The sequence below is a fragment of the Hetaerina americana genome, unplaced genomic scaffold (genome assembly GCF_022747635.1).
Source record: "Hetaerina americana unplaced genomic scaffold, ioHetAmer1.1.p SCAF_3, whole genome shotgun sequence".
Taxonomy (NCBI): domain Eukaryota; kingdom Metazoa; phylum Arthropoda; class Insecta; order Odonata; family Calopterygidae; genus Hetaerina; species Hetaerina americana.
This window is the reverse complement of record NW_027286874.1, coordinates 65686213-65714078: the sequence shown is the minus strand read 5'-3', so window position 1 is coordinate 65714078 and position 27866 is coordinate 65686213. Positions and strand designations below refer to the sequence as shown.

Sequence of the window (27866 nt, the reverse complement as noted above, 5' to 3'; positions counted from 1 at the left end):
TACAATTTATGCAGCTGTATTTTTTGTGGTGCATTTTATCATAATTACAAATATACACTGAAACATGACAAAATACGAACATAAAAATTAAGCGATGACCACATATCAAAAAAAAATATTAACACCAAACATGTTTATAAAAAAATAAACATTTTTTTTAACATGAAGGCTTTTAAAATTAACTTATGCAATAACATGTCATCAGTTAAAATTAAAAGTAAATTTTTTAAACATAAATATGATTTGTGACCATGTCTCCCATGAAAACATGTAAAATTTACAAAGGGTAGTATGATGTACATGCAATTTTGGGCACATACGTTAGAACGTAATACTATTTCTGCAAAAAATTGCCATAAGGTACAAAAATGGAATTCATTTGTAACAAGCCATTCACAGGGTATGTTGTATTATCCCGTTGTTACATAGAACTATCTACCTTATGTCGCTAGCTATTAGATCAAGGTTAACAAGATGGCGCATAGTTGGCCGACCATGAGGGCAGTTCTGGAAAGTAAAAACAAAATATCAATGGTAATTAAGATTTTTTGATAAAATTATCATGCAAATGCAACAGAGAAACATGAAAAATGTTCAAAAGTAACAAACAATTGAATGCTTAAATGAATGCCATAATAGATTATTTAAATAACTTAAGTTATCAATTTTTTCTGGAATAGGGATAAAATGAATGATTGGCTCTAAAAAATTACAATGAAAAAACCAAACAATTTGTTTGAAAACACATGCAAGCATGTTTCTTTAATATACCACAGAAAATGCCATTTATAACCTGGATCTCATGCATATTTTTTTATCTAGTTTTCATTATCTCCCAGTGTCTTCCTTCACTTATTGTAGGTCATTTACACTATTATCTACACATGAAATTAAGGCACTAGTTAAAATTAACATCGCACATTTTTTTTAACATTGATGTGATTAATGATAAGCTTGAGAGAAGAGTACTAGACTTTCAACAGAGAGAGGTTTTCAAGAGAGAGACTTTTTCAGCATGAAATTAAAAAATGATTGAGATGAGCACATATGGATAAAATACATATAAATTACTCATTTTATTCATGTTTAAACACAAAAAATCTTACACCGATTTAATTGAGGCAGAGATAGATAAAAATTAGAGGACAGTGATCAGCAATGACAATATGGGTACAGAAACAGAAGGGTAAGTATGAAGAGAACAGAGCTGGAGAGATAAGTGGAAGTTTCTTATCTTGATTAGAAAAGTATCAGCCAATCAGAAGGTACACGGCAGTTTTGGATTCAGTGTTCAACATTCTGAGGACAGAGGCAGAGTCAACCTTTAAGAAAATGGCAACTGATAACTAGGCCTGACACAAGACATTCATAGACTTTACTTTTTTGCAATAATTTTGTACCCATATCAGAGTATTATCATGTGTGACAGATTTGATGAGCAATAGAATATAAGTTATTATATCACTGGAGTCTAGGTTTAAATTTTTTTTCTCAATCTATAATTCTCAACACCCACCAATTTAGTCAATGCTTTGGGATGAAGGTGGACAAAATAGTAATGGCATCAGAAGGAGAATGGTGTAAGTTAAAGAAGCTTATACAAAGAGGAGAGAATTAATGATGGGGCTTGAAGGGAAGCCACAAAGGAAATAAAGGCAAAAACTTTAATTTGGAATGCAGCACAGCTAAAAAAAATTGTCTCAGAGGTAAGAGCAGGTAAGACGTTTTTGGGATGTAGGAGTTAAGGAAATTGATTTAAGTGAAGCAGACAGAAGAAAACACAAATGAAAAACTTACCCAAGGTTGATCCATCTCGCCCATGTGAGTAATAATGCGGTGCATATCAGCAATGCTCAAGGCATCTCCAATCATGACTGATTTGCGACAAGCCCGTGAAGCAAACATGTCTCTTACACGAGAGGGCCTGCAGTTTGCATGGGGAGAATCCTTGATAGAAGACAAAGTGGACTGCATTAGTGACATTTGACAGTGAAATGGTTAAATATGAAATGGTCATGGAAATTAGAGCTCTACCTGTAGCATGAAAATCAACTCATCCACATCCTCCTTCCCAAAAGTCCAATTTCGGCTGAAAGGAATGGAAGTCAAATAGGCTTTGCAGTCTGAAACTTCCTCCTTGCTCTCCGGAGGGAAAGAAAAACGAAAACCATTACGCTCAAACACTTCAATGTTTTCAGTTAACACTGATTTGGCTGCCACTGTTAAATCCAATGGTTGGGGTCTGAAACAAATTAAATACTGGATATTAAAAAACACCGTTCAAATGCTTAACAATTGAGGAATTATTAATAGTGCCTCACATAAAATGAAATAAATACATAAAAATAGGTACTTGAAACATCAAAACATATTGAAATGAAATTATTGACTTTGTGATGCCACACACTTTGTTTAAAAACACGACCTAGGTTTTGACGTTGAACGTCATAATTAGGTGGTCCTCATAGAAACAAACTTGGTTTATATTCCTTCTGATCAAGGGAGGGGGGTTGGTCAGAGAGGGAGGGTAAAGGAGGGTGGAGGGGTAAAAAGGTTAAAATATAGTAGTAGTAGTATTTAGGGGAGGCGACGGACTTCTGAGGTCATTTGCGCCATGGGGGATGGATAGGAAAGGATGAAGGGTGGAGAGAAACCCGGCGTCAGCATTAGCCTACTCTTAACGAAAGGCGCCAAGGGGTCCGCAGCTTAATGTCCCATCCGACGGACGGCGTACTCACTCAAAGTGCCCTCCACAAATCATCTCAACTAGGGATCGAGATACCTTTGAAAAATATTCAACACCACCGGGATTTGAACCCGGGCCCTCTGGGTGGGAAGCCAGTATGATAGCCACCTCTCCATCTCGATCCCCAGGTTAAAATATCGATGGGAGGAAAAGAGAATTACATTTTTCGGTGTCAATTGTTGACTTGGAAGAGTGGTATGTCTAGGGGGGAGGGATACAATTTTTTGTTGCCAAGTTCATCCTTTCAACGGATGAATTTAAAAATTTTCAACAGCTCCTAAGCATCAATCCTTAAACCTTTGTTTTCAAAATAAGGAATTTTAATCACAAAGTTACTTTTGTGGTCATTCTCAATGAGGTACTTCGCATGGAGGGATGTTATGTTCTTATTTTTCACACATGTTGACCCAAAATCACATCTAGTGTGAAATTATGAGTGCCCAGAGACATCACCTGGACACTATGCATTCTATGATGCCATTGAAATAACACAGAAATGACAAAGAGTTATATCATTGAAATTTCTGATACAACAATCCCAGCTTATGGGTCCAGAGAGTTGGCCAGTTTGTAAAACACTGTAAAATGGTCTCTCTTATTGCAATTATTTCAAGATTCAATAGAGGCATGAGGTGATTGTCAGAATCAAAAATATTTCTTCAACTATAATGGCACTCAAGATAAGAGTCTATATTTCAAGGTATCTTTGAACACTGTGTAAGGCACACATTAAGTGTTGGCAAAATAATTTTTGAATGAAAAAACAAATATTATGTTCGTACAGGTTATCAATTTTATATATCATGAAATGGGAAAGATAAATTTGTCTAATATATTTATTTAACTTTAATCTTAATAAACCCTAGCTTCCAAGAGATACATGTTAATATTTAGGTGCTCAGGCATATGAAGCTATTTGGGTATGCTGTATCAATTCAAAAATATTAACAGCAATGAAATACATCACCAGTGGTGGGAAGCAAACTGAAATCATTGGATAACACACATGCCTGAATCCAAGTACAAGACATAAATCAAAAAGGTCCAGGCTTAATGGAATAAAAACAGATACTGCAACAATCTCAATGTGCACTTACACCACCAATGGCTGCTGCTGAAGATTGGTTGTAATCTGAAGGGTCTCAAAATTATATTTTTCATCCGATGCATGCTGATCAATTATGAAAAGGTCTGACCCCAATTTTGTTATTAAAAATCCTAAGTTGAATTGTCCAATTACTTTCATCTGAAACATAGAAAGACATTTGTAAGTTGATGCATTATTATTATAAGGTAATCTACCGCTTAAGGTAGGTTTTTGGATGGACACAGCTACTAAATAAAACATTTTGTGACTCCTAACAAAACACAAAATCCAGCAAAGTTGATGCATATGAAAGTAATATTCAATTCCTAATCATGTATCCATGTCTCTTGCATTTGAAATGACTTATGTGAAATCACAGAACTTGGTAATCAAAAATGATCTAAACATATTGATCAGACATATGTCTCAGCTTGGGGTAAATTTCATCTTGGACCATATTAGGTAAATTAATTTTATCTCACAAACAATTGTTTAAATTAGAAATTCCCAAGAGAAAGAAAAAATAATAAAAATGTACAACAATACAGATTTTAAATGTTATCTTGATTTTCACTTAATATCATCAAAAATGGAATCATTTCAATGACTGTATTTTCCCATCGAAAACTCGCACCTTATGTATAACGCGCACCCAGAACTTTGTAGTTATTATGAATTTGAATAGATACCGCACACCCAGGGTTTCATAGTTATCTTGAATGTGTATAGATGCCGCACATCTGTATTTACATATATATATATGTGCATAGAAATTATATATAGTTTGTGTAAAAATACGTCTATATCAGAGACGGAGAGGAACACGAAATTTGTGCAAAAAATATGAAACTAAATTAAACTACAAATTTAAACAGTGGTAAAGAAATAGCAAATCAAGACAAAAATTATGATACATTTTACAACCTTAAAATAAACCTTTCATACTCTATACATGTATTAAAACCTCACCAAATACAAATATAAACATTTCTTCATAATCCAGGTTCAATTGATATTTTCTCAAAACTAAGGATGCATCAGGTTTATTTAGATCACGGGGGCTATGCTATGTTTCACCTTCATTCTTTAAGACTTGCACATCATATCCGATGAACTCTGCAATTTATAGGAAGCTATGTTATTGTACCTCTAGTACCCTAAAATCCAAGCAGTCAGTGAAATTTCACAATGACAATAACATTTTTCTGGTTTGAAAGTTATTTTCCCATTTACCAGTACTTAATTATGCTTCCATTCCTTAAAACTTCTAGAAGTTTGATTGTACTGATTTTCAGTTTCCATTTATCTGGATAAATTAACTAAAAGGCTGAAGCCGGTTTATAAGCCAATGTATTCTTTTTCCTAATGCATAAAACATATTTCTTACTCCTTAAAAATTATTTTGATAGAAGACAGATAAACGCTCCACATTGAAAGCAAATGGCTGTGATAAAATGGAATGAAAGCAGAGAAGTGAAAATAAGGAAAGAAGGCAGTACAAAATTTCAAAATTCCTGTCAAAATGGAATGGATACATCAACGGGTTTATTTTAGTTACCTTTGAGAACATGTCCTTAGTAATTTCCCGTTGAAGCTCAGTCTCAGCCATGCTATTATCTTTTGGATTTATGGCAGCGCTGAACCTTAACTTTTTCTTGGATTCTTGTTTAATGCACTTTAATTTTCTTTCCTCTTCCCTTTCAAAATTTTTTGAAATGTCAATCAGAGAAACATTCATTCTCACAGACCTCAAGTCTCTATTTTCAGCGACAGCATCCTCATCCAAGATTACAACTTCTATGCTAGAGTCACTCTCCATTTCTGAGCATTGCTTCCGAGAATTTTCAATGGGCAAATCAACTTCATACTCTCTGACTTTCATCTTTTTGGCAGATGCATGACGTTCATAGATGTCGATGCTTCTATCCTCGGCTTTAAATGAAAATCTCCTCACATCACAAAGTGCCTCTTTTGCATTACCTGCCACGGGCTCCCTAATCTGTGTCTCGATTGTCATTTTGCTCTCCTTTCCTTTCGAGGGTGCACATTCACTATGGTCTGACTCAATGGAAATATCTCCAGAAGTAGAGTCTTTCATTTCTGAATTTCTTTCGGGGGCTTTTATGTCCGTCACACTGATTTCAGAATTGAATTTATCACCACTATCACAATGCTTCAAAGAGTCAGTCACAGTATTTACATCCACAGCTTCAATATCAATGGCAAGTGGGTGGGTTTCTTTACTTTGAAATTTATCAAACTCTTTATTTTTGGGGGGATTGCCAGATAAATCAGTACAAACACTTTCTGGTTCTTGGATTACATCTGCATATTGTGCATCATTCACTTTAGGGACCTGAGAACCGGCAGATTTAGATACCACAAATGAATCCAATCGTGGCTCTGGAACAGAAGAACATTGCACATCATTACCATAAGTTATCATTCATGGTAGTTCCTAAAATCAGATAATTATCAGAAATATCAAAGTCAGAATAAAATAATACATAGGATTTTAAGTTTCAAAGGGTGATAGCCCATAAAAAACAATGTCAAGAATAGCAAAATACACTATTGTAAGGCATCAGCAGGTTTTATCAGTTAGTGTGTACACAGCAAGAAATTCTGTTGACCTTTGAAATGTCAATCTACTCAATTAATGGATAAAAACGCTGATTCTATACACTTACGCTTGATTTTTGGGCTACCAAAATTTGCACCATGCCTCTTGGATGTACCAGGAGCACTATTTTTATCCATTACGGAACTATTAGATTGGGCAAAACGAGACAGTGCCTAAATCAAACAAGAAAAAGTGTAAAATTAGTCTCAATATATGCTGTAGAATTATTGTATAAAAACAAAGGGTAAAATTAAACAGCCAATTGCATAAAAATTACAAAAATAAATTCATTCTCACATCCTAGTATCATCATAATAATAATGAATTCAAATTTTATGTAATTGACAGAATGAATTCAAATCCCACCAGCATTGAGCTTAATCAAAAAATATACCAGGTAAGTTGGGTATTCTAAAAATAATTTTAACTCACTATGTAATATTTATGTATTGGGTATCTGATTTTGATTCAACTGGCAAAGATGGTATTCAACATATGGTTAATGAATCAGCCCACTTATTGCATCCTATAACCATCATCATCATCAGGGTAGGATGGCCAGTTCCTTCTCTGTGCTGGCCATGGTTTCCCAGGAAGATCTGACCCCCACGACCCGCAACCCAATAACATCATTCACAATGCAAACCACAGACTTTTTGTTGCAAAAGATGTCTTATCAGAAAAGCATACACTTTTAGGACCTTTTTCATATGAGTACATGATACGTGTACATACATCTAATGATTCATCAATTATTTTTTGAAACTCATATTTTAGGTCTTAATGAACAACAGACAAGTCTGTCCATTAATACTATGGAAGATCAAATATCTATTACCTTAGTTATAGTAAGAGCCTTGGAATGTGGAGGAGTTGATGAAGTTGCTGTAACTTCAGTTGCAGAATTTAGTGCTGCATTCATAGAAAAAGAATTGGGTAAATTTTGAAGTTTAAATGTGCTAGGAGTTGACTTGTACATTTCCAGCAAAGATGTCTGAAAAATAAATAGTATTTCATTAATCTGTGACAGAGACTTGCAAGGCAAAAATATTGATTGACACTCAATAAGCACTCAGTGAGTAACTTAGTAATGCTTAAAGTTTATGTACACAAGCATAAGTATATAATTCCTTAATCACCATTAGCCTGAACAATAAAATATTGGAATGAGATAAACAAAAGAATACCAACAATTGTTGATATTATGTGTGTCCTCATCAAAGAGTAAGAGTGCTTTATATCAATGGTGGAGATATTATGCTACAAAACCACAGACAGCTGAGGAAAGACAAGAAAAAAACCCATCACTTAATGAAATGTTACACTATAAAATAAGCACAAAATATATGTTAAAAGTAGAGCAACACAATGTGATCTTGAAATAAAGACAATACACTCTTTAATAAAATATGCACAGCAGAGCCTCAGTCTGTTGGTCACAGTAAGAGACATTCTATCTCCTCTCAACCACCCTCACTTTCATGCTTTCACCAAATGAAATTGAATTCACTTGAGAAGTTTTTCTTATTTCACCTAAGTAATTTACTACCATAATTTAATGGCATACAGTTATACGATGAGTCTTCCAATGTATCTGTATAAATACAACCCAAGATAGCAACTGCATATGCTGCTTTAACTTATGTTGGAGCTGTCTTATTAATGTTTCCTCAGCATGACTCAAAATCATGAGCGCCAGTGCCTAATATCGTTCTAAAAATTAATTGAAAAATAGTCACAGAACGTTCACAACAAAAGAATAGACATTGAGTGCAAAGATAGTCTGATCAGCTGTCAAAACTCATTTTTTTGTTGTAAGGGGAGGACCTTGATTTTTTAGCAATCTAGGAGGAGAGAGGATTCAGCTAGCAATAATCAACATCTGGGAATGATTGGATCTCTGAAAGGCCATCTCACTAAGGACAAAAAACTGCTACTTTTTCAAAGCCACTTTCTTCACAACCCCACTCTACTTTGAACTTAATAATAGGTCAAAAAACCCAAGGTGTTAAAAAAATACTCACTCAATACAAAATTTTAAAAATTCATTACAGCCCTGTCCGTCATGCTATGTGGGTATGGGAATGGAAAAGGAGAGAAATTTTTTGCAGTAAGATTGGAAAATAGGGATCATCAGGGAATTAACTTGATGCTATAAGGTTTGTTGGAGCTAAATGCAGACACGATGAGGTCAACTAAAGCAAAAGTGGGAGGAGAATGGGATTTCATAGATAGGGAATGTCATTCAAAATGCATTTTTTTCAATGAAATATTTCTTTCTCATTTTGGATTGGATTACCTCCCACTGTTTTCATGTATATAAGCATTGACCTTTGTTCTCAGCATGAAGAAATTTAAACTTGAATCCAAGCTGTTGGGTGACTTCAGCGATCAATTATTGATCCAACACCACCAGGATTCTGACATCCTAATGTTGAATTTCCTCCACATGTTAAATAAATTGAGCAAAACACAACTATTACAAGGCAACTGGTTTACATTGAAAATGTTTTTTGGGTTCAACCTTTTGTTTAGTACTTCATTCAAATTTTACCGGCCCCAGTGGTGGCGGGGTAACATCCTCGTGCCAACCCTGAGGTGGCAGGTTCAATTCCCACCTTGGTGGGTTTTTCTCCACCTAAGGCTTGGGTGTTTGTAATTGTCTATTGTTAATTTTTTGTTAAAAAGTCCGATGTAAAAGGCTGAAGTGCTGTTTACAGATTAATGTTAAAACAATAAATGATAATTAAAGAATTAAGGGGATAATACACGGTGATTTATGGATGATAACCTAATCACTTTAAGAGATGTTTTTTCAACAAAGGGAAATTGCACTATTGAGACAAAGAAAAATTACATATGCAGTGATTAACTGGATTATACCTAAATTTAGGAGTTTGGTTGATGTGTTGGCTAGTGCGCCAGTTTCTCACCATGAGGGCTCGGGTTTGAATCCTGGCAGCAGCAGAATTTTTCAGTGGCATCACAATCCCTCCTTGGGATGTTATGTGGAAAGTATTTCAAGCGGTGCATGATATCCATTGAATGAGAAATTGAATTGTGGACCCCTCTGCATATTTCATTATAAGTAGGTTTATGCTGATGCCAGGTTTCTCCCAACTCTTCCCCCATTCCCTGAAAGTTCTGTCAAACCACCTACCTAAACCTTAATGGTGCACATGGCTTCGATTGATGGTTGCATACCCTAATAACTGCTAACATTACTAATGTGTCTAATTCTTCAGTATACGAGATCTGTCTGGAAACTATCAATCCATACAATATTTTGAGAAAAATAGCCAACCTAGAACAATGAGGCCTTAGTCCCCTTGGGACCTCACACACTTATCCCAGCATCTTCTCCACTTTTCAAAACAATCAGTAAAGTCCTTTTACAGAATAGTCATCAGCTTCCACGTCAAATTCTCCTTTATCTCATCAACCAACTGTATAGAACTCTTAGCTTTTGTTTCTGGGTCATAGCCGTAGACCCATGTCTCATCTCCAGTTATGACCTTTTTTAGAAAACCTGGGTCATCACTTGCGGCTTAGAGCAAGTTCCCAGCAACTGCAGCATGAAATTCTTGATGCTGACAAGATGACAGAGAATGCAAGGAAGCAGCTGATGATCATTCCAAGAAAGGTGTTTGCCAATTGTTTTGAAAAGTGGAAGAGATGCTGGGATAAGTGTGTGAGGTCCCAGTGGGATTACATTTAAGGGGACAAAAGCCCCATTGTTCTAGGAAGGCTATTTTTCTCAAAATATTGCAAGGCTGAATCCTTTCTGGAAAAACCTTGTATGCCTTTTAGCCAAAGTGATGTTTTACTCTTCTAATATTCGTGTGGAAGACTAACATTTTTGCTCCCTAAATGATAAGTGTATACATGAATCACTGGGCAAAACTAAGATCAGGAAATAAGTTCAATACATGGAACATTAGAAAATTTGAAAAGGATTTGACAAGAGTTCAATCCAGGTCATATATTCTTCAGGAATATCCAAGATTTTCCAGGGCATGGTACTTTTATGATAAATAAAACACATCAAAGAGAAAGGAACTAAGCTGAATGCATGAATTCTATGACCTGCGACAGAGAGTAACATGGTAAGCACAACTCTTAGGTGAAAAATCAGCCTTTGGATGGATGACTCATTTTTACATAATATTCCAATTATTTCTTAAACATTAAAAAATTTAGCGGGGGATTATTCCAAGGAATGAATACGCGTTTAATACTTCCTTAATGCACTTACCTTGATTGTAGCCAGCAGTAACTTCTCATTTTCAATAAAAATCTGACGTTTGTCTGGAGTCACATTCACATCAACACCATTTCCATCCATTCCATTTACTTTGACGTCTATGAACACAAATGGATATTGGTGAGAGTTGTATTGATGGTATACCTCATTTATTAATCGAATAACCTTAAACAAGAAAGGAGAGGTGAAACACTCTGCAAAAGCAACATATGAACACAAAACCTCAAAGAGTGTAATATCAGTTGAATATTTTTATTGAACTGGAATATATACCAATATGAATATATTTTTTATTCACGAAATGGCAACTGGTTACCTTTGTTGGCTCACATGGGCGAGAGTTGATGAAGAAGAATTGCCTATCAGGAGCACCCCTACCTTTCCCATGCTCACAGGAGGACAAACAGCCAGTGATAGTAAAGGGGGAGGATTCAACTTTTATCTTCTCTAAACCTATAGCATATTTGTATGAAAGGGAAATACATGGTATTAAATGCAATACATTTTCAATCAAACAAGCAGAATTAATGATTACAAACCAAGCACTCTTCTTGCAATTCACAAATTTACCTTCACATTCTTCAACACCAGATTCATTTAAAGTATCTCTTGTTTTGATGCCAAACTCCTCCATTATTTCTTCAGTGACTTCCTTTTGCTTGAAATCAATCAATGCCATTAACTGAAATAAATGTATGAAGAAAACGATTTTAAGCAATAAAATAACTTCCCATTAACATAGAGTTAAACAATAAATTAGCACTCCTAAATCGTACAAAATTAATAATGGCAATTGGGGCTGAGAGGTCAAAGCTGATTACCAATCACCTGATTCCATCCTTACATCACCAAATATTTCCATATATTCTGATTAGAACAACCCTTACAATTAGAGTATGGTATCTCCTCTTTGAATGTTTAAAAAATGAGTGTGATTCTATACCAAATGGTATTCGAGGTTGCTGTATTGATGTGATTTTAGTAGGCCAATTAATGTACACTAAAGTTACTATTATATGTATTTTATAATCCCAAGAAACTGGCCTGGAAAGTTCTTTTAAGACCCTGGTGGTTTTTTTAACAAAGGCACTTCAAGGCCTCAGGGAAAAAAAGCATTAGATTGTGATCAAGTATCTTCTGATGCTTTGAAAGCATTAAGATCAAATACAGTAACTAGATTGACCAGTCTAGTCAATAGATTCAACGATTCAGACATTTGGCCTGAACAGACAATTTTAGTTTCCTAACCAAAGTAGGGCAATTCAAAAGAATGAATGTAAAGATAATGTATCACAATCATTTCTACCTGCCATTTTACATTACCAGTTACAACACTTTAGAGAATAGGAAATAAAATAGACGAGAATATGAACGAAAGCAAGTTTGGATTCAGAAACATTTGAAAGAGTTAATCAGAGAGAGAGAGACAGAGTATGACAGAGAGAGATACAGAGCAAAAACAAAAAAAACAAGATGCTATTCGGTCATTGACAAATAAATGCAGGACAAGAACCAGGACCTGTATACATCTTTTGTAATTTGGGAAAATGGGTTTACCAGAGTCAACTGGAGTATGCTGCTGAGGATTTAAAAGCAAATTGGGAATAGACTCAATGGACAAAGGAATAACAAAACAACTGTTAAAAAAAACAGAAAGTGATGGTAAGAGTTGCAAATAATGAGACAGATGAGACAGGTATTGGAAGTGGTGTCAGATAAGGATGCTATGTCGCCAACTCTCTTCAATATTTATGCTGAAGAGGTTACTAATAAGGCTTTAGAAAAATCAAGAGTGTTTGTCTTGGGAGGGGCAAGAATAAATACCATGAAATATGCAGATGATCAGGTAATACTGTTGGAATAAGAATAGGAGCTACAGTATATGATGGAGAGTGTGGACAGAATTTGGAATTAACATAAATGCAGGAGAGACAAGCGTTGAGAGTAGTAGGCACGATTGATATGTGTATAGAGGGAAAAATGGTTAAGCAAGGGACAATACTTTGGCGTTTGAGAAGCTTAGTGGCACTAATTTGAAGCTGTACTGAGGAAATAAGAAAAGAGATATCAATGGGTAAGAAGATTTTGAAAAGGCAAAAGGGCTGATGATAGCAAATAGAATTTCAATTGAACAGAGAAAAGATTTGCTAAATGTTTTGCCCAGAATGTGCCATCTTACAGCAGCAAAACATGACTGGGTAAGTACTAGCAAAATTTTGAATTGTGGTGAGGAGAAGAAAGCGTACGGTAAAGTGAACTGATGCACTAAGGATTGAGGAAGTAATGATGAGGATAGGAGAGGGAAGAAAACTGCTGAAGAAAATAAAAAAGGAAAAGACATATTGGTTGGGGCATATATTATACTGGAATTGCTTGCTGAGAAGAGTCATGTAGTTCATATATTTTGGTCAGTCTCTCCATTTCCCTTAAGCATGTTTCCAAGAAATTATTCCATGCAAGGCCTACCTCTACCTAAGGAAAAAAATTAAAAGAAAACTCAATAATATTCAACTTACCACTGTTACATTAATATAACCTTGCGCCAATCACAAAATATGTGTAATTCCCAAAAGCCGTAGCCATTGAGGATAAATACTGTGGAAACCTCGGATTCCATAAAATAGTTATGTGTGTAAGCACCCAATTTTTAGGTTGAAGATAATTTTAACATTATATAACTATGATGTCTATGCCATACGGATGGCAGTCAAAATCAATGCAAACATCTAAATATAATTCTTTATCGCATGCTTTCTTTCCCCTATAATAGTACCTGTTACTAACTCAATTTATGCCTTTATGTTAGTTATAATAAGTATGTTTATAATAATAAGTATTTAGGCTAGGTAATGCCTTATTGTAGCAATAGAAATGTATACACTAGCCGCTGTCAATATGTACAAGGGATAATAATTGCCAGCTAACTGGAATCAAATCAGAAAGGAGACTATGCAAAAGAAGACTATGCAAAGATTTTCATGATCATAAAACCATCAAATTAAAATTTTCAATTAATAGTTCTGAACATGATTATTATTATGAGATCTCGTAAACAATAAAAATCTCACCTGTTTATGTCCAAACACACAGCCAATATTATCAGTAATTGATTCTCCTCCTTGAGTGGCAACGATGGTACTCGAGTGTGAGCCCTTGCTTTGCTTTTGATTGGTGCAGGTAATTCTGTAACAAAATTTGTCAACGTTTTAACTAAAACAGGATACAGTTAAACATGGCTAAGGGAAAAAGGAAGAGCTCCATATCATTAGGATTGCTACAGAATCTGAACATTAATACTTCCTGACTTCCTTAAGTTTTAATTTTAATATTTCCTAACTGCAGGACATGGTACTTTAATGGATAAGATCATTGGACTATTGACCGGAGATCCCAGGTTCGATTCCCACTTATCATGTAAAAACTGTGCTTTATACATGTATGATATAATGGTATTATTAAAAATGATTTTGATAAATATTTCTGGAGCTTGAAATGCATATTATACTTCTTTTACCTAGTCATTGACACTTGGAGTTCCAAACACTCAATGCAACTCAATGCTTCTGAATATTGTTGCTGGCTTATATATAGGAGCTCATCAATCACACACCCAATGGAGACCATTTTCAGCCATAGTCAAATATGTTTCAACTAATGGTCACATGCAATCTGTGATTATTTCAAATTCTATCTATGACAATCTGTTTAGCTATCTTCACACCAGCTGAACAATAGCCAAACTCAGGCTAATATCCTATTAATGTATTCATTTCTGTTTCAAGACACATATTCAGCTCAGGACCTGAAGATTATGATCTAAAAATGTATCCAACATCAGATTAAAGAAGTTTGCAGCACAAAAACTTAAAGGAAGATTCTGCTAATCGAGACGTTTTGGACTCAATTTTACATTGATTTAAGAGACGAAAGCATTTAACTTAAAAAAGATATGAAAATTTACAAAGCAAACACAATCATAATGTGATTTATCAGCAAATATCATTACAATATTGAGACTATATTAGTGAATACATTGAAATGAAAGCCCATTACATGTGTAGCAGAAACCACTCTGCCACAAACAACAGTTGCAATGTTTTCATAATAGGGTTTTTTCCATATTTTCTAAATTGATTATTGGTCAGTTCAGTCAGAGTGACTATAGCAACATTAGATACTTTCAATATACTATCACAAAAAAGAAATTGCTAAATCAAGGACAGTATATGTTACCATAACAGATTCAATAAAACCTGCCAAAGGTGGAATCACATAGGACCATGTGATTTATTTCTGAGATATGCGGATTTTCCATCTTCAGTTGAATCAATCAGCACAGATGTCCTTCCAGAAATTGAATAAATGAAACGCATTGCAATATATGTTTAAACTCAAAAATTTACCTTTAAAAGCATAACATTCCTGAAAAATAAGTAAATTAAAAAGAAAAGGTATTTTTATTTGCAGCTGACACTAAAATGTAAAGATCTCAAAGCTTATAAAGGACAAGCTGAAAATATTTTTTTCAAAATACATGTATTATTACTGCCTTTATTATTATGAGACAGGTTTCACTGTATTTAAAATGCCTGGCTGTCAACTGCTGTTCCCGGAATTTGTTACAATATGTGTAACAGAATATGCAGGACATAATTAACAGAACACAAGTTACATTAAAAGCATATGAACTGCCAGTGAATATACTTTAAATGCATGAAGGAACAGATACTCACCGAACTCTAGTTGAGACAAGGCAATATGCATATAGGAGATGTGTCATTTTTGTAAATTCCCTCTGTAAGTGGCGAAGGAATTCCCTGCGACGAACAGGCAATCCAGAGAAGAGCGACTTTAAGGAGACTGTTGTTCCTATCTAAAGCACAAAGGATTTCTATAAATTCAGAGCAAATATTTCAAATGGTAATCTATTTATTATTTCATCTTGTTATTTTACAATGGTAAAATATAAGACATGCTGCACAAAAATATAAAATGAATACATTAATTTTGAGAAATGGTTATTAAATCACCACTAGTTATACCTTGACGAAAAATATTCATTAAAGTCATAAAGACAATTCTTGATTAAAAAAGATTCAAATCTAGATTTAAATATTTGATATGAGTTGGTATATTTTATGCCTGCTGATAAATAATTATAAATTTTAATGCCAGCATAAAGATGTCTTTTTTGAGACAAAGAAGTGGAATGCTGTATTACATGCACCTTTTTTCTTTGTCTTGTGATGTAATCACAGTTACTCTCATTTTTTTTAAATAGACACATGCTTTTCTCGCCCTACTACAACCTTGACATGTTGGAGGAGCTTGTGCATTCCGATAACCCATGTGCTGACGGGAGCAGTGATAATTATTAATACCCATGATATTTATGATGGACAGTATAGAAAAAATGAGTCCTGGCTTTTATAGGACTAATCAACCATGTGCCGTGCCCAACAGGGGGAGAGGCAAGGCTTCCACAGTCATCATCTCATAAGAGGCTTGCAAAGCAAAACCGACAGAAGATGCAGAAGAAAACAACCAAATTAGTTAGAGTAGGAACTTGGAATGTTTGGACAATGTAAAGGACAGGAAAATTAGAGAATATAAAGAGAGAGATGGAGAGAGGAAAATAGATATTTTAGGCCTCAGCGAGATGAGATGGGAGAATTGCGGGGATTACAGGAGTGATAGGTATAGAATAACATACAGCGGAGAGGATGAGAGCTAGCATTTGATTAAACAAAAGGTAGGAAGAAGCATGGTCAACATAGGGCAAGTAACAGATAGAATATTACTAGTAGAGCCAATGGACTAACTTAGTCATTGTTCAGGTATACATGTCACCAAGCAATCATAAGGAGGAAGAAGTTCGGTTTAGGTATGAGGGAACTCATCTACGGGGAGAAAGAAATTGAGTTCTGCAGGAGAGAGGGGTTAATCATCACCAACACTTAGTTTAGACACCACAAAAAGCATAGGTGTACATGGAATATGCCAGGTAACTCAGAAAGGTATCAGCTAGATTATATTATGAGAAAAACAAAATTTGCACTTTTCCACAGATTTATTTGTAACATACAACACGTTCCAGTTCATCAAAATATCTTTAGGTACAAGACAAGATTCAACCTGCCATTAATAATGTATTTTGTTCATTTAGATTCGTACTACAACTTTAAGGAGAACAAAACTTTTTCAAAATAGTCCACATAAATATTGGCCAAGAGAGGGAACAAGAGCAAGCCCATGGCTAAACCATTGGGTTGCTGGAATATGCACCATTAAAAATAAAATAATTTTGGGAAAAACACGTCTTTAAGAATAACTAGAGTTCCCTAATAACTGGCACTGGGATGGATTTCCAGAGAAGGATGTCTTCGGCGAGGTTCACAGCTTCTATGGGTGGCACGTTGATGAAAAGGTTACATACTTGAAGGAAACAAGCATGCACTTTTATGGGATGACCTTTTTTATTAGTTTCCTGACAAGGTCCAAGGAATTCACTACACCATATTCTGTGGAAAATTTGGAAACCTCCCAGAAGAGTTCATTAAGTCTTTTCCTGGCATGTGGTTGGGAGCTGACATATTTGATACTACTTGTATGATCGGAATCCCATTTTTGTGAACTTTTGGTAGCCCAAAAAACCGTGGTGCTGAGGGATCCATTTGCACTAGTTTGAACATTTCACAGCTTTAAAATGATGTATCACTGGATTTAATCACTTTCTTAATTTATTGCTGAAACTTGGGGGTTGGGTCTGAACAAAGTACTTCAATATTATTGTCTCTGATGAAGTCTTTGCATTTTTTGATGCAAGTATTTCTTTCTAATAAAACCACTGCACTGCTTTTATCTGCTTTTTTGATGAACAAGTGTTTAGCCGTCACTGAATGTATAATGGACTTCAAGGCCTCGTACTCTGTAAAATACTTTTTCTTTTTTACTTCCGGTTGTGAGATTTTAAGGAGCTCCTGTGAAAAAACTTGTTTGACCGTGATGTTTCCTTTCTGAAGGGCAACTTCAAGGTCAACCACCAAGTTTTCTTTATCTTTAACAGAAATAGGAATTTTAGGTATGTACTTGAGGTACTTTTCTAGCAAAGAAATTTCACTATTAGAAAAGGAATGCCCAGAAAGATCAACAATTTGAGGTCCAAACTTATGGTCACATTTAGAACTTGTTGATTTTAAATTGTACTCATTTTTCTGTAGTAATTTTACCTTAAGGTTGATTTTTGCTTTTTTTTAAATAAAAGGAAATCTAACTGCATTCCTGGCAGACATCATTATCAAAGTATAGCCACTCGATGGAATGAATTTCATGAGACAATTCCACATACAACAGTATTAAATAATGGGATATAGCATCTCTTTTAACAGACCATTTGTGTAACTCTCTTTTTAGCCAGGCTTTCTTGGCTACTCCTCTAGCAAACTTTCCAGTCGAGGATTGGGTTTTCATACACTGAAGGTTGATGAATTTCAGGAAAACTCCCAAGGGATATGCAGCAATCGCTGAAGAAGATAATCAGTGACACAATCCGGTATTTGATGGAGAGTCTTCTGTAGAGACTTGCCTTAACTGCATTACTGGTGCACCTAATATGTGTTTTTAAATAAAGTGTGTGGAATTACAAAGTGAATAATTTTGTTTCAGTAGTTATGCAAATTCCATATAGTTACGTCGAAGACAACAAATTTTAGATTGGATGCTTTAGAAATGTAGCTGTGGAGAAGGATGGAGAAGGTGAAATAGACCGAAAGGAAAACAAATGAGTAAGTGCTAGGTATGGTGGGCTAGGAGAGAAGATTGTTTGGAGAAATCATAAGAGGCAGAAAAAATGGATAAAAAGCATATTAATTACGCAGGGGGTGGTTAAAGATTGTGATACAGGGGAGACTGTTGGGCAAACAAAGAAGGGGCAGGAATACGTTAGGGATGTTAGATGGAATGAAGGTTGGAAGGTAATATATGGAGATGCACAGAGGTTTGTTGAAGAGAAGGATGTGGGGTTGTGTTTTGTTGTTAGAGACAATATATTTGTTAGTTTTGTCCATCCAAAATCTACCTTAACCAGTAGATTACCTATAATAATAATAATAATATTTTCTCAAACATACACACATACATGATATATGCACAAACATGTTACAGGTTTCTTAGGGCTTAGGAAATTCTGGAAAGTTTACTGCATTAATGCCTAATATGTTCATTTCAGTTTAAACTTTCATCAGTTATTAAACCTAAAACGTCCATTTCAGGGGTTTCTTTCTTTTTTTTCTTGAATTGTACTTGGTTTTTCAAAATTTACCGAAAACTCATTGTTTGTGAATCAGTTTCCTAAGAGTGCTATGGAATCATTAACATTATACCTCAGCAATGAATTGTTCTTTTTACTTAGAATTAAATTTGTGTCATCTGTATAAGAATTATTTCATCTCTCTAAACATAGGTTGTTAAATCATTTATCTAAATAAAGAACAGGACCTTGTGTACTTCCTTGTAGTCATTATGAAAGACAAAGAAGAACACTTTGGAAATTCTAATTTATTTCTACATCAGGATATAGAAATTCCACTTTAGAGTCCCATGTAAAGGCACAGTGTGTCCCATCTAGTGTACCACACATCATGAAATCAAAAATAGGAACTATCTCCCACTACTATGCTGTCAAGACAGCATGGCAGTGGGGGACACCAGAGACCAGCTATGAACCAAAGAGATTATTAGTATTGGGTACTGAAGGTAAGGACGGTTTTCAAGGAAATTGGTTCCCACAATGCGACTGCAATTGGTTGAAGTTTATCGATTTTGATACTTCACTAAGCGTAAATTTTCAAACTGTAAATAAAATTGTGTCTATAGGATGATAGTATTTACTCTATCATTGAGTTGAAATGTGGCTTCACTGTTTAAGCTGCTGTAGAATCATCATATTTATGCTGTCCTATTTAGTAATCATATCTTTTAGCGCCAAATAGGAACTGCAATATATAATTTAAGATTGGACCAAAAACCTCTCCCAATTAAAGGAAGGTTCTGCATTGTGTTTGAACATTAAAAGATGGGACTAAATTGTCATTAAGGTAAACATATGGCTAAGCTATAAACAAGGAAAATGTGAAAAATTCCAAAGAAACTGCGGGAGATGCCGCAACAGTAACTTTTAACGGAGTCATCCGCTAATGTGCATTTCAATGCAACAATTTCAGAGCGTAAAAATCATTCGCCTTGACTGGGACTCGAACCCAGATCCCTCAATATCCGGTCGAGTGCTTTAGCCACTTAAGCTACCGAGGCGTCCTCTTAAACTCTGAAATTTTGGGGCTTTTAAAGGAACTAGATGTTATGACGAAATACCGTACATACAATGTCACATGTATTCGTAGTCGTGCGCGAGGCGCCACTGTCCACGAGGTTAAAGCCAACTTTTAAACACGTATGGTGTTTTCCCTTTGACAAATTCCAAAGAAACTGCGGGAGATGCCGCAACAGTAACTTTTAACGGAGTCATCCGCTAATGTGCATTTCAATGCAACAATTTCAGAGCGTAAAAATCATTCGCCTTGACTGGGACTCGAACCCAGATCCCTCAATATCCGGTCGAGTGCTTTAGCCACTTAAGCTACCGAGGCGTCCTCTTAAACTCTGAAATTTTGGGGCTTTTAAAGGAACTAGATGTTATGACGAAATACCGTACATACAATGTCACATGTATTCGTAGTCGTGCGCGAGGCGCCACTGTCCACGAGGTTAAAGCCAACTTTTAAACACGTATGGTGTTTTCCCTTTGACAAATTCCAAAGAAACTGCGGGAGATGCCGCAACAGTAACTTTTAACGGAGTCATCCGCTAATGTGCATTTCAATGCAACAATTTCAGAGCGTAAAAATCATTCGCCTTGACTGGGACTCGAACCCAGATCCCTCAATATCCGGTCGAGTGCTTTAGCCACTTAAGCTACCGAGGCGTCCTCTTAAACTCTGAAATTTTGGGGCTTTTAAAGGAACTAGATGTTATGACGAAATACCGTACATACAATGTCACATGTATTCGTAGTCGTGCGCGAGGCGCCACTGTCCACGAGGTTAAAGCCAACTTTTAAACACGTATGGTGTTTTCCCTTTGACAAATTCCAAAGAAACTGCGGGAGATGCCGCAACAGTAACTTTTAACGGAGTCATCCGCTAATGTGCATTTCAATGCAACAATTTCAGAGCGTAAAAATCATTCGCCTTGACTGGGACTCGAACCCAGATCCCTCAATATCCGGTCGAGTGCTTTAGCCACTTAAGCTACCGAGGCGTCCTCTTAAACTCTGAAATTTTGGGGCTTTTAAAGGAACTAGATGTTATGACGAAATACCGTACATACAATGTCACATGTATTCGTAGTCGTGCGCGAGGCGCCACTGTCCACGAGGTTAAAGCCAACTTTTAAACACGTATGGTGTTTTCCCTTTGACAAATTCCAAAGAAACTGCGGGAGATGCCGCAACAGTAACTTTTAACGGAGTCATCCGCTAATGTGCATTTCAATGCAACAATTTCAGAGCGTAAAAATCATTCGCCTTGACTGGGACTCGAACCCAGATCCCTCAATATCCGGTCGAGTGCTTTAGCCACTTAAGCTACCGAGGCGTCCTCTTAAACTCTGAAATTTTGGGGCTTTTAAAGGAACTAGATGTTATGACGAAATACCGTACATACAATGTCACATGTATTCGTAGTCGTGCGCGAGGCGCCACTGTCCACGAGGTTAAAGCCAACTTTTAAACACGTATGGTGTTTTCCCTTTGACAAATTCCAAAGAAACTGCGGGAGATGCCGCAACAGTAACTTTTAACGGAGTCATCCGCTAATGTGCATTTCAATGCAACAATTTCAGAGCGTAAAAATCATTCGCCTTGACTGGGACTCGAACCCAGATCCCTCAATATCCGGTCGAGTGCTTTAGCCACTTAAGCTAAAGCACTCGACTGGGTAAAGCACTCGACCGGATATTGAGGGATCTGGGTTCGAGTCCCAGTCAAGGCGAATGATTTTTACGCTCTGAAATTGTTGCATTGAAATGCACATTAGCGGATGACTCCGTTAAAAGTTACTGTTGCGGCATCTCCCGCAGTTTCTTTGGAATTTGTCAAAGGGAAAACACCATACGTGTTTAAAAGTTGGCTTTAACCTCGTGGACAGTGGCGCCTCGCGCACGACTACGAATACATGTGACATTGTATGTACGGTATTTCGTCATAACATCTAGTTCCTTTAAAAGCCCCAAAATTTCAGAGTTTAAGAGGACGCCTCGGTAGCTTAAGTGGCTAAAGCACTCGACCGGATATTGAGGGATCTGGGTTCGAGTCCCAGTCAAGGCGAATGATTTTTACGCTCTGAAATTGTTGCATTGAAATGCACATTAGCGGATGACTCCGTTAAAAGTTACTGTTGCGGCATCTCCCGCAGTTTCTTTGGAATTTGTCAAAGGGAAAACACCATACGTGTTTAAAAGTTGGCTTTAACCTCGTGGACAGTGGCGCCTCGCGCACGACTACGAATACATGTGACATTGTATGTACGGTATTTCGTCATAACATCTAGTTCCTTTAAAAGCCCCAAAATTTCAGAGTTTAAGAGGACGCCTCGGTAGCTTAAGTGGCTAAAGCACTCGACCGGATATTGAGGGATCTGGGTTCGAGTCCCAGTCAAGGCGAATGATTTTTACGCTCTGAAATTGTTGCATTGAAATGCACATTAGCGGATGACTCCGTTAAAAGTTACTGTTGCGGCATCTCCCGCAGTTTCTTTGGAATTTGTCAAAGGGAAAACACCATACGTGTTTAAAAGTTGGCTTTAACCTCGTGGACAGTGGCGCCTCGCGCACGACTACGAATACATGTGACATTGTATGTACGGTATTTCGTCATAACATCTAGTTCCTTTAAAAGCCCCAAAATTTCAGAGTTTAAGAGGACGCCTCGGTAGCTTAAGTGGCTAAAGCACTCGACCGGATATTGAGGGATCTGGGTTCGAGTCCCAGTCAAGGCGAATGATTTTTACGCTCTGAAATTGTTGCATTGAAATGCACATTAGCGGATGACTCCGTTAAAAGTTACTGTTGCGGCATCTCCCGCAGTTTCTTTGGAATTTGTCAAAGGGAAAACACCATACGTGTTTAAAAGTTGGCTTTAACCTCGTGGACAGTGGCGCCTCGCGCACGACTACGAATACATGTGACATTGTATGTACGGTATTTCGTCATAACATCTAGTTCCTTTAAAAGCCCCAAAATTTCAGAGTTTAAGAGGACGCCTCGGTAGCTTAAGTGGCTAAAGCACTCGACCGGATATTGAGGGATCTGGGTTCGAGTCCCAGTCAAGGCGAATGATTTTTACGCTCTGAAATTGTTGCATTGAAATGCACATTAGCGGATGACTCCGTTAAAAGTTACTGTTGCGGCATCTCCCGCAGTTTCTTTGGAATTTGTCAAAGGGAAAACACCATACGTGTTTAAAAGTTGGCTTTAACCTCGTGGACAGTGGCGCCTCGCGCACGACTACGAATACATGTGACATTGTATGTACGGTATTTCGTCATAACATCTAGTTCCTTTAAAAGCCCCAAAATTTCAGAGTTTAAGAGGACGCCTCGGTAGCTTAAGTGGCTAAAGCACTCGACCGGATATTGAGGGATCTGGGTTCGAGTCCCAGTCAAGGCGAATGATTTTTACGCTCTGAAATTGTTGCATTGAAATGCACATTAGCGGATGACTCCGTTAAAAGTTACTGTTGCGGCATCTCCCGCAGTTTCTTTGGAATTTGTCAAAGGGAAAACACCATACGTGTTTAAAAGTTGGCTTTAACCTCGTGGACAGTGGCGCCTCGCGCACGACTACGAATACATGTGACATTGTATGTACGGTATTTCGTCATAACATCTAGTTCCTTTAAAAGCCCCAAAATTTCAGAGTTTAAGAGGACGCCTCGGTAGCTTAAGTGGCTAAAGCACTCGACCGGATATTGAGGGATCTGGGTTCGAGTCCCAGTCAAGGCGAATGATTTTTACGCTCTGAAATTGTTGCATTGAAATGCACATTAGCGGATGACTCCGTTAAAAGTTACTGTTGCGGCATCTCCCGCAGTTTCTTTGGAATTTGTCAAAGGGAAAACACCATACGTGTTTAAAAGTTGGCTTTAACCTCGTGGACAGTGGCGCCTCGCGCACGACTACGAATACATGTGACATTGTATGTACGGTATTTCGTCATAACATCTAGTTCCTTTAAAAGCCCCAAAATTTCAGAGTTTAAGAGGACGCCTCGGTAGCTTAAGTGGCTAAAGCACTCGACCGGATATTGAGGGATCTGGGTTCGAGTCCCAGTCAAGGCGAATGATTTTTACGCTCTGAAATTGTTGCATTGAAATGCACATTAGCGGATGACTCCGTTAAAAGTTACTGTTGCGGCATCTCCCGCAGTTTCTTTGGAATTTGTCAAAGGGAAAACACCATACGTGTTTAAAAGTTGGCTTTAACCTCGTGGACAGTGGCGCCTCGCGCACGACTACGAATACATGTGACATTGTATGTACGGTATTTCGTCATAACATCTAGTTCCTTTAAAAGCCCCAAAATTTCAGAGTTTAAGAGGACGCCTCGGTAGCTTAAGTGGCTAAAGCACTCGACCGGATATTGAGGGATCTGGGTTCGAGTCCCAGTCAAGGCGAATGATTTTTACGCTCTGAAATTGTTGCAAGGAAAATGTGTATTATGACTGCTATTATTTCTTACTTGACGAGCACATGGTTTCTTCATGATGAGGGTGCCACTGGCATCAAACTCAAGGGAAGATGCACACGCAGATGACTGATGGCAAGTGCTGATGGTGAGACCACCACAGAGTGAACAAAGTGAGCTGAGGGCCTCTCCTCTGAATCCAAATGTACTCACAGACTCCAGGTCCGTGAAATTGGATATTTTTGAAGTGTGATGCTTTAATGCTGAGGGTGGTAAAATATCACCAAGATAAATGAGAAAGCCAATCCTTAGTACATGTACATACACTCATAAATACATAGCAAGGCAAAAAAAGTTAGCACACAATTATTAATAGCCAATATTTAATTATTATATCCAAAAAAGTCATCTCAAACATGCATAAAAATAGCATATGATATATTTTTTCTTGATCAGATGCGCACATACTTTGCCTCTTAGGTGTTGTCCACAGAAGACAAACAGTTTAAAGTCACTTTTTGATAACCCCTCTTTAGCTGAAACTTTATTTTAAGAAACTTAATAATTAAAAAGATGTCCAAAATTATGGTAAGCTCCCAAAGACCAAATAAAATTTTATATTGTACATGGGAAACCTATTCTTTTCTACAGTCAGTTTGAAAGTGCATGATAGCATTCAATGAGATACTTGATAATATGATAGATTAAGCAATAAAATAGCCATGCCAATACATGGGTACATCATTATTCATTAAATTATGATTGATTCACGGCAAATTCCCCCTCACAACTAGAGTGATCAACCTGAAGATAGATTTTGGTAGGTGTGATTAATGACCACTTTATGCTATAACCACATGTCAGTTTAATGAATTAATATCTTTAAGAAATGTGCAAGGAAGTTCAACTCCACTTAATTTGTTTTTCGTGTTACCTTTTTTAAATGCTATTAATCATTGTTACGATTATAACAATTTCAACGTAAAAATTTTAAAAGTGAATAATATAATGCTCAACTAGCATCCATATAAAAAATGCAACCAAAGGAATATTGACCAATTAAAATTATGACAAACTTTCAATAGATGACAATTAAAAATGAACCTACCTATTCCTTTAAAGTCTTCCTCTTTGATTCCTGATCCATTGTCAGCTACTTCTACAAGGGTGCTACCCTGTTCTATCAAGCGGACATCGATTGTTGTGGCTCCAGCATCCAAACTATTTTCCAGGAGTTCTTTCACTGCAACCGCCAAGGTCAGTACTACCTATTTTGAACAAAATTTATGGAGATAAGGTAATTCGTTAGTTCACAAGTAGGAAAAAATGTCACTCGACAAACCTCAAATACTATCATTAATTAATTTAATGGCATGCATGACTGCAGCTGTTACACTTATTACACAGGTATTGTCCAGGATACTAATAAAAATTATGACAACATAGACTCAGATACTTAAGGGACCGAATTCTTTTATTGACGTAAACTGCTCATACTTTCATATCCAGGATATATTTTCAAGGAGAATTGGAAATTTTCCATAAACCGGAATGACAGTTAGAGAGGTACTTACATGGAAGCTATGGATTGGTGATTTACAGGGAACATTTATTTTTGCTTCATGGCAATGCCCTGAGAATGACCGTGGAACTTATTCAACATGTAAGTTTCAATACTTTTTAAATTTTATTCGGACTTTTCCTTTTTCGTGATCTTTTATTTTATTTTAAATTTCAGCCCTCATTTTAAGACACGAGTATAGCAACAAATAACAATATATTTAATTCTTTTTACAATCGAAAGGGCACCAACGCACTGAGACATTTGTATATTGCTTGTCGAGACTAGCGTCTGACAAGATTCAACTACAGCGGTTCATTCAATATCATGGAAAAGTTTAAGAAATCGCCTTTTTAATACGTGAGCATTAATTTTGAGTCACCCACTGCATTGATCATATAAAATCATCATTCAACACAAACCTGTCCAGAACATATTTTGTGCACCACATCTTGGCTGATCGGCGTTATTCCGGAAACTTTCGCCGTATTTGATTGCAGGGCATTCTCCACACCAATTTTACCCATGTTATCCTAATATATTGTGTTTTATCGCATTATAACGACTTCAAAGTACGTGTTTACCGCTGTCTTCGAATCTTTTCACCTCCAAAAACATGCGCATCTACCAAATGAAGGTAGAAGCGCGGCGACGCCATGTGGGCGCGTAAAGTTTACTTTAGATAATGTAAAGTACGAGCTGAAAAATGCAATAGATATTCACCACCCAATCCCCTCAATGACATATTACCCGTCGAAACCTTTTTTATTAGTACAACTATTAATGGTCTGAATGAAATTGACATTAAAACTACCCCTAGGCGTTAAAGAATTTAGATATTTATTTACGGGAATAACCCTTTCACAAGATGAAAGGCAAAAAACTATATTAGTTTCACAAATAAAAGAAAACATTTCATACGGGTATAAAGAACATCAAGTTACATACTCGTTATTGAGAATTAAAATATCATTTAAAATTTTGATTTTCAATGCATAAAAGATATATCAGATGGTATAGTTATACAAGCATACCTAGTTACATTAATTAATATAGACAAAATATCAATATTAAATAATAAATCGCATTAAAAAAATTTAAATATTATAAATACAGTATTTGTTAGAGGCCAGTTTATGGAACAAAATGATAAATGTTAGGAGTAGTTTATTAACTAGACCTTGTGGCATCGATTACGAAAATTTTCCCAATGGGCTTTAGGAATAACTTATTGACGTGTAGAGATATCCACACGGCAATGAATAGAAATCTCGAATTCTTCAGATATTTTTGATTACATTTTTTTAAGGGATAATTGTGAAATAGAAAATAGTTCAAGATAATCACAAATGTTGGCACTAATCTGGCTTAAGGACGATTAGTAAGTGTAATTTCGTACATGATATCTAATTTCAAAGGGTGCTTCATACCTTGTGTTACGTGAAGGTACTCAGATAATATTGTCCCTAGGAGTTCTAAGGACTCAAGCTTGTAATGCAGTAATTTATTAAGAAAAGTTTTGTTATTAATTTTTCTATCTTTATGCAAGGAAGGAAGATTTAGTAGAAGTAATATTTCATGATAACAATAAAGATCTTTGTGAGGATTGAATTGAATGCAATTTTGCGCACGAATTTTCTTTGAGCACATTCGATTGTATGAATATGGAGTTTGTAGTAAGGTGACCAGAGAGTAGAGCGGTATTTACAGAGTGACATAACTAATGAGAGGAACATAACTTTAAATAGCTCTACATGTTTCAAGTTTTTACTGTATCAGGAGATAAAACCAAGTGATTCGTAAGCTTTAGATTGGACATAGTTATAATGTTGATGAAATGTCAACAGTG

General features: G+C 36.3%; 1 protein-coding gene across 1 annotated transcript; it reads right to left on the bottom strand.

Moving 5' to 3' along the window:
* Positions 1 to 26608, bottom strand: Pms2 (mismatch repair endonuclease PMS2). The gene is made up of 15 exons (XM_071588404.1): positions 26440 to 26608; positions 25565 to 25724; positions 24511 to 24719; positions 15454 to 15593; positions 13789 to 13903; positions 11291 to 11402; positions 11037 to 11173; positions 10712 to 10885; positions 7295 to 7450; positions 6524 to 6629; positions 5392 to 6236; positions 3844 to 3992; positions 2035 to 2242; positions 1798 to 1947; positions 1 to 507 (listed from the first exon to the last, which is right to left on the bottom strand). Exons 1-15 carry the CDS (start codon positions 26542 to 26544, stop codon positions 436 to 438), a joined length of 2838 nt encoding a protein of 945 aa, XP_071444505.1. The 5' UTR covers positions 26545 to 26608; the 3' UTR covers positions 1 to 435.
* Between the last annotated feature and the right edge of the window lie 1258 nt (positions 26609 to 27866).

Bases quoted from the DNA above. Each gene is read 5' to 3' on its own strand.
- Pms2 (XM_071588404.1), bottom strand. From the start codon at position 26,544: ATGGGTAAAATTGGTGTGGAGAATGCCCTGCAATCAAATACGGCGAAA. The intron at 7,451-10,711 runs GTAAGTGCATTA...TTTATTTTTCAG, and splicing joins TACTGCTGGCTACAATCAAG to ACATCTTTGCTGGAAATGTA. The intron at 1,948-2,034 runs GTAGAGCTCTAA...TCTTCTATCAAG, and splicing joins AGTTGATTTTCATGCTACAG to GATTCTCCCCATGCAAACTG.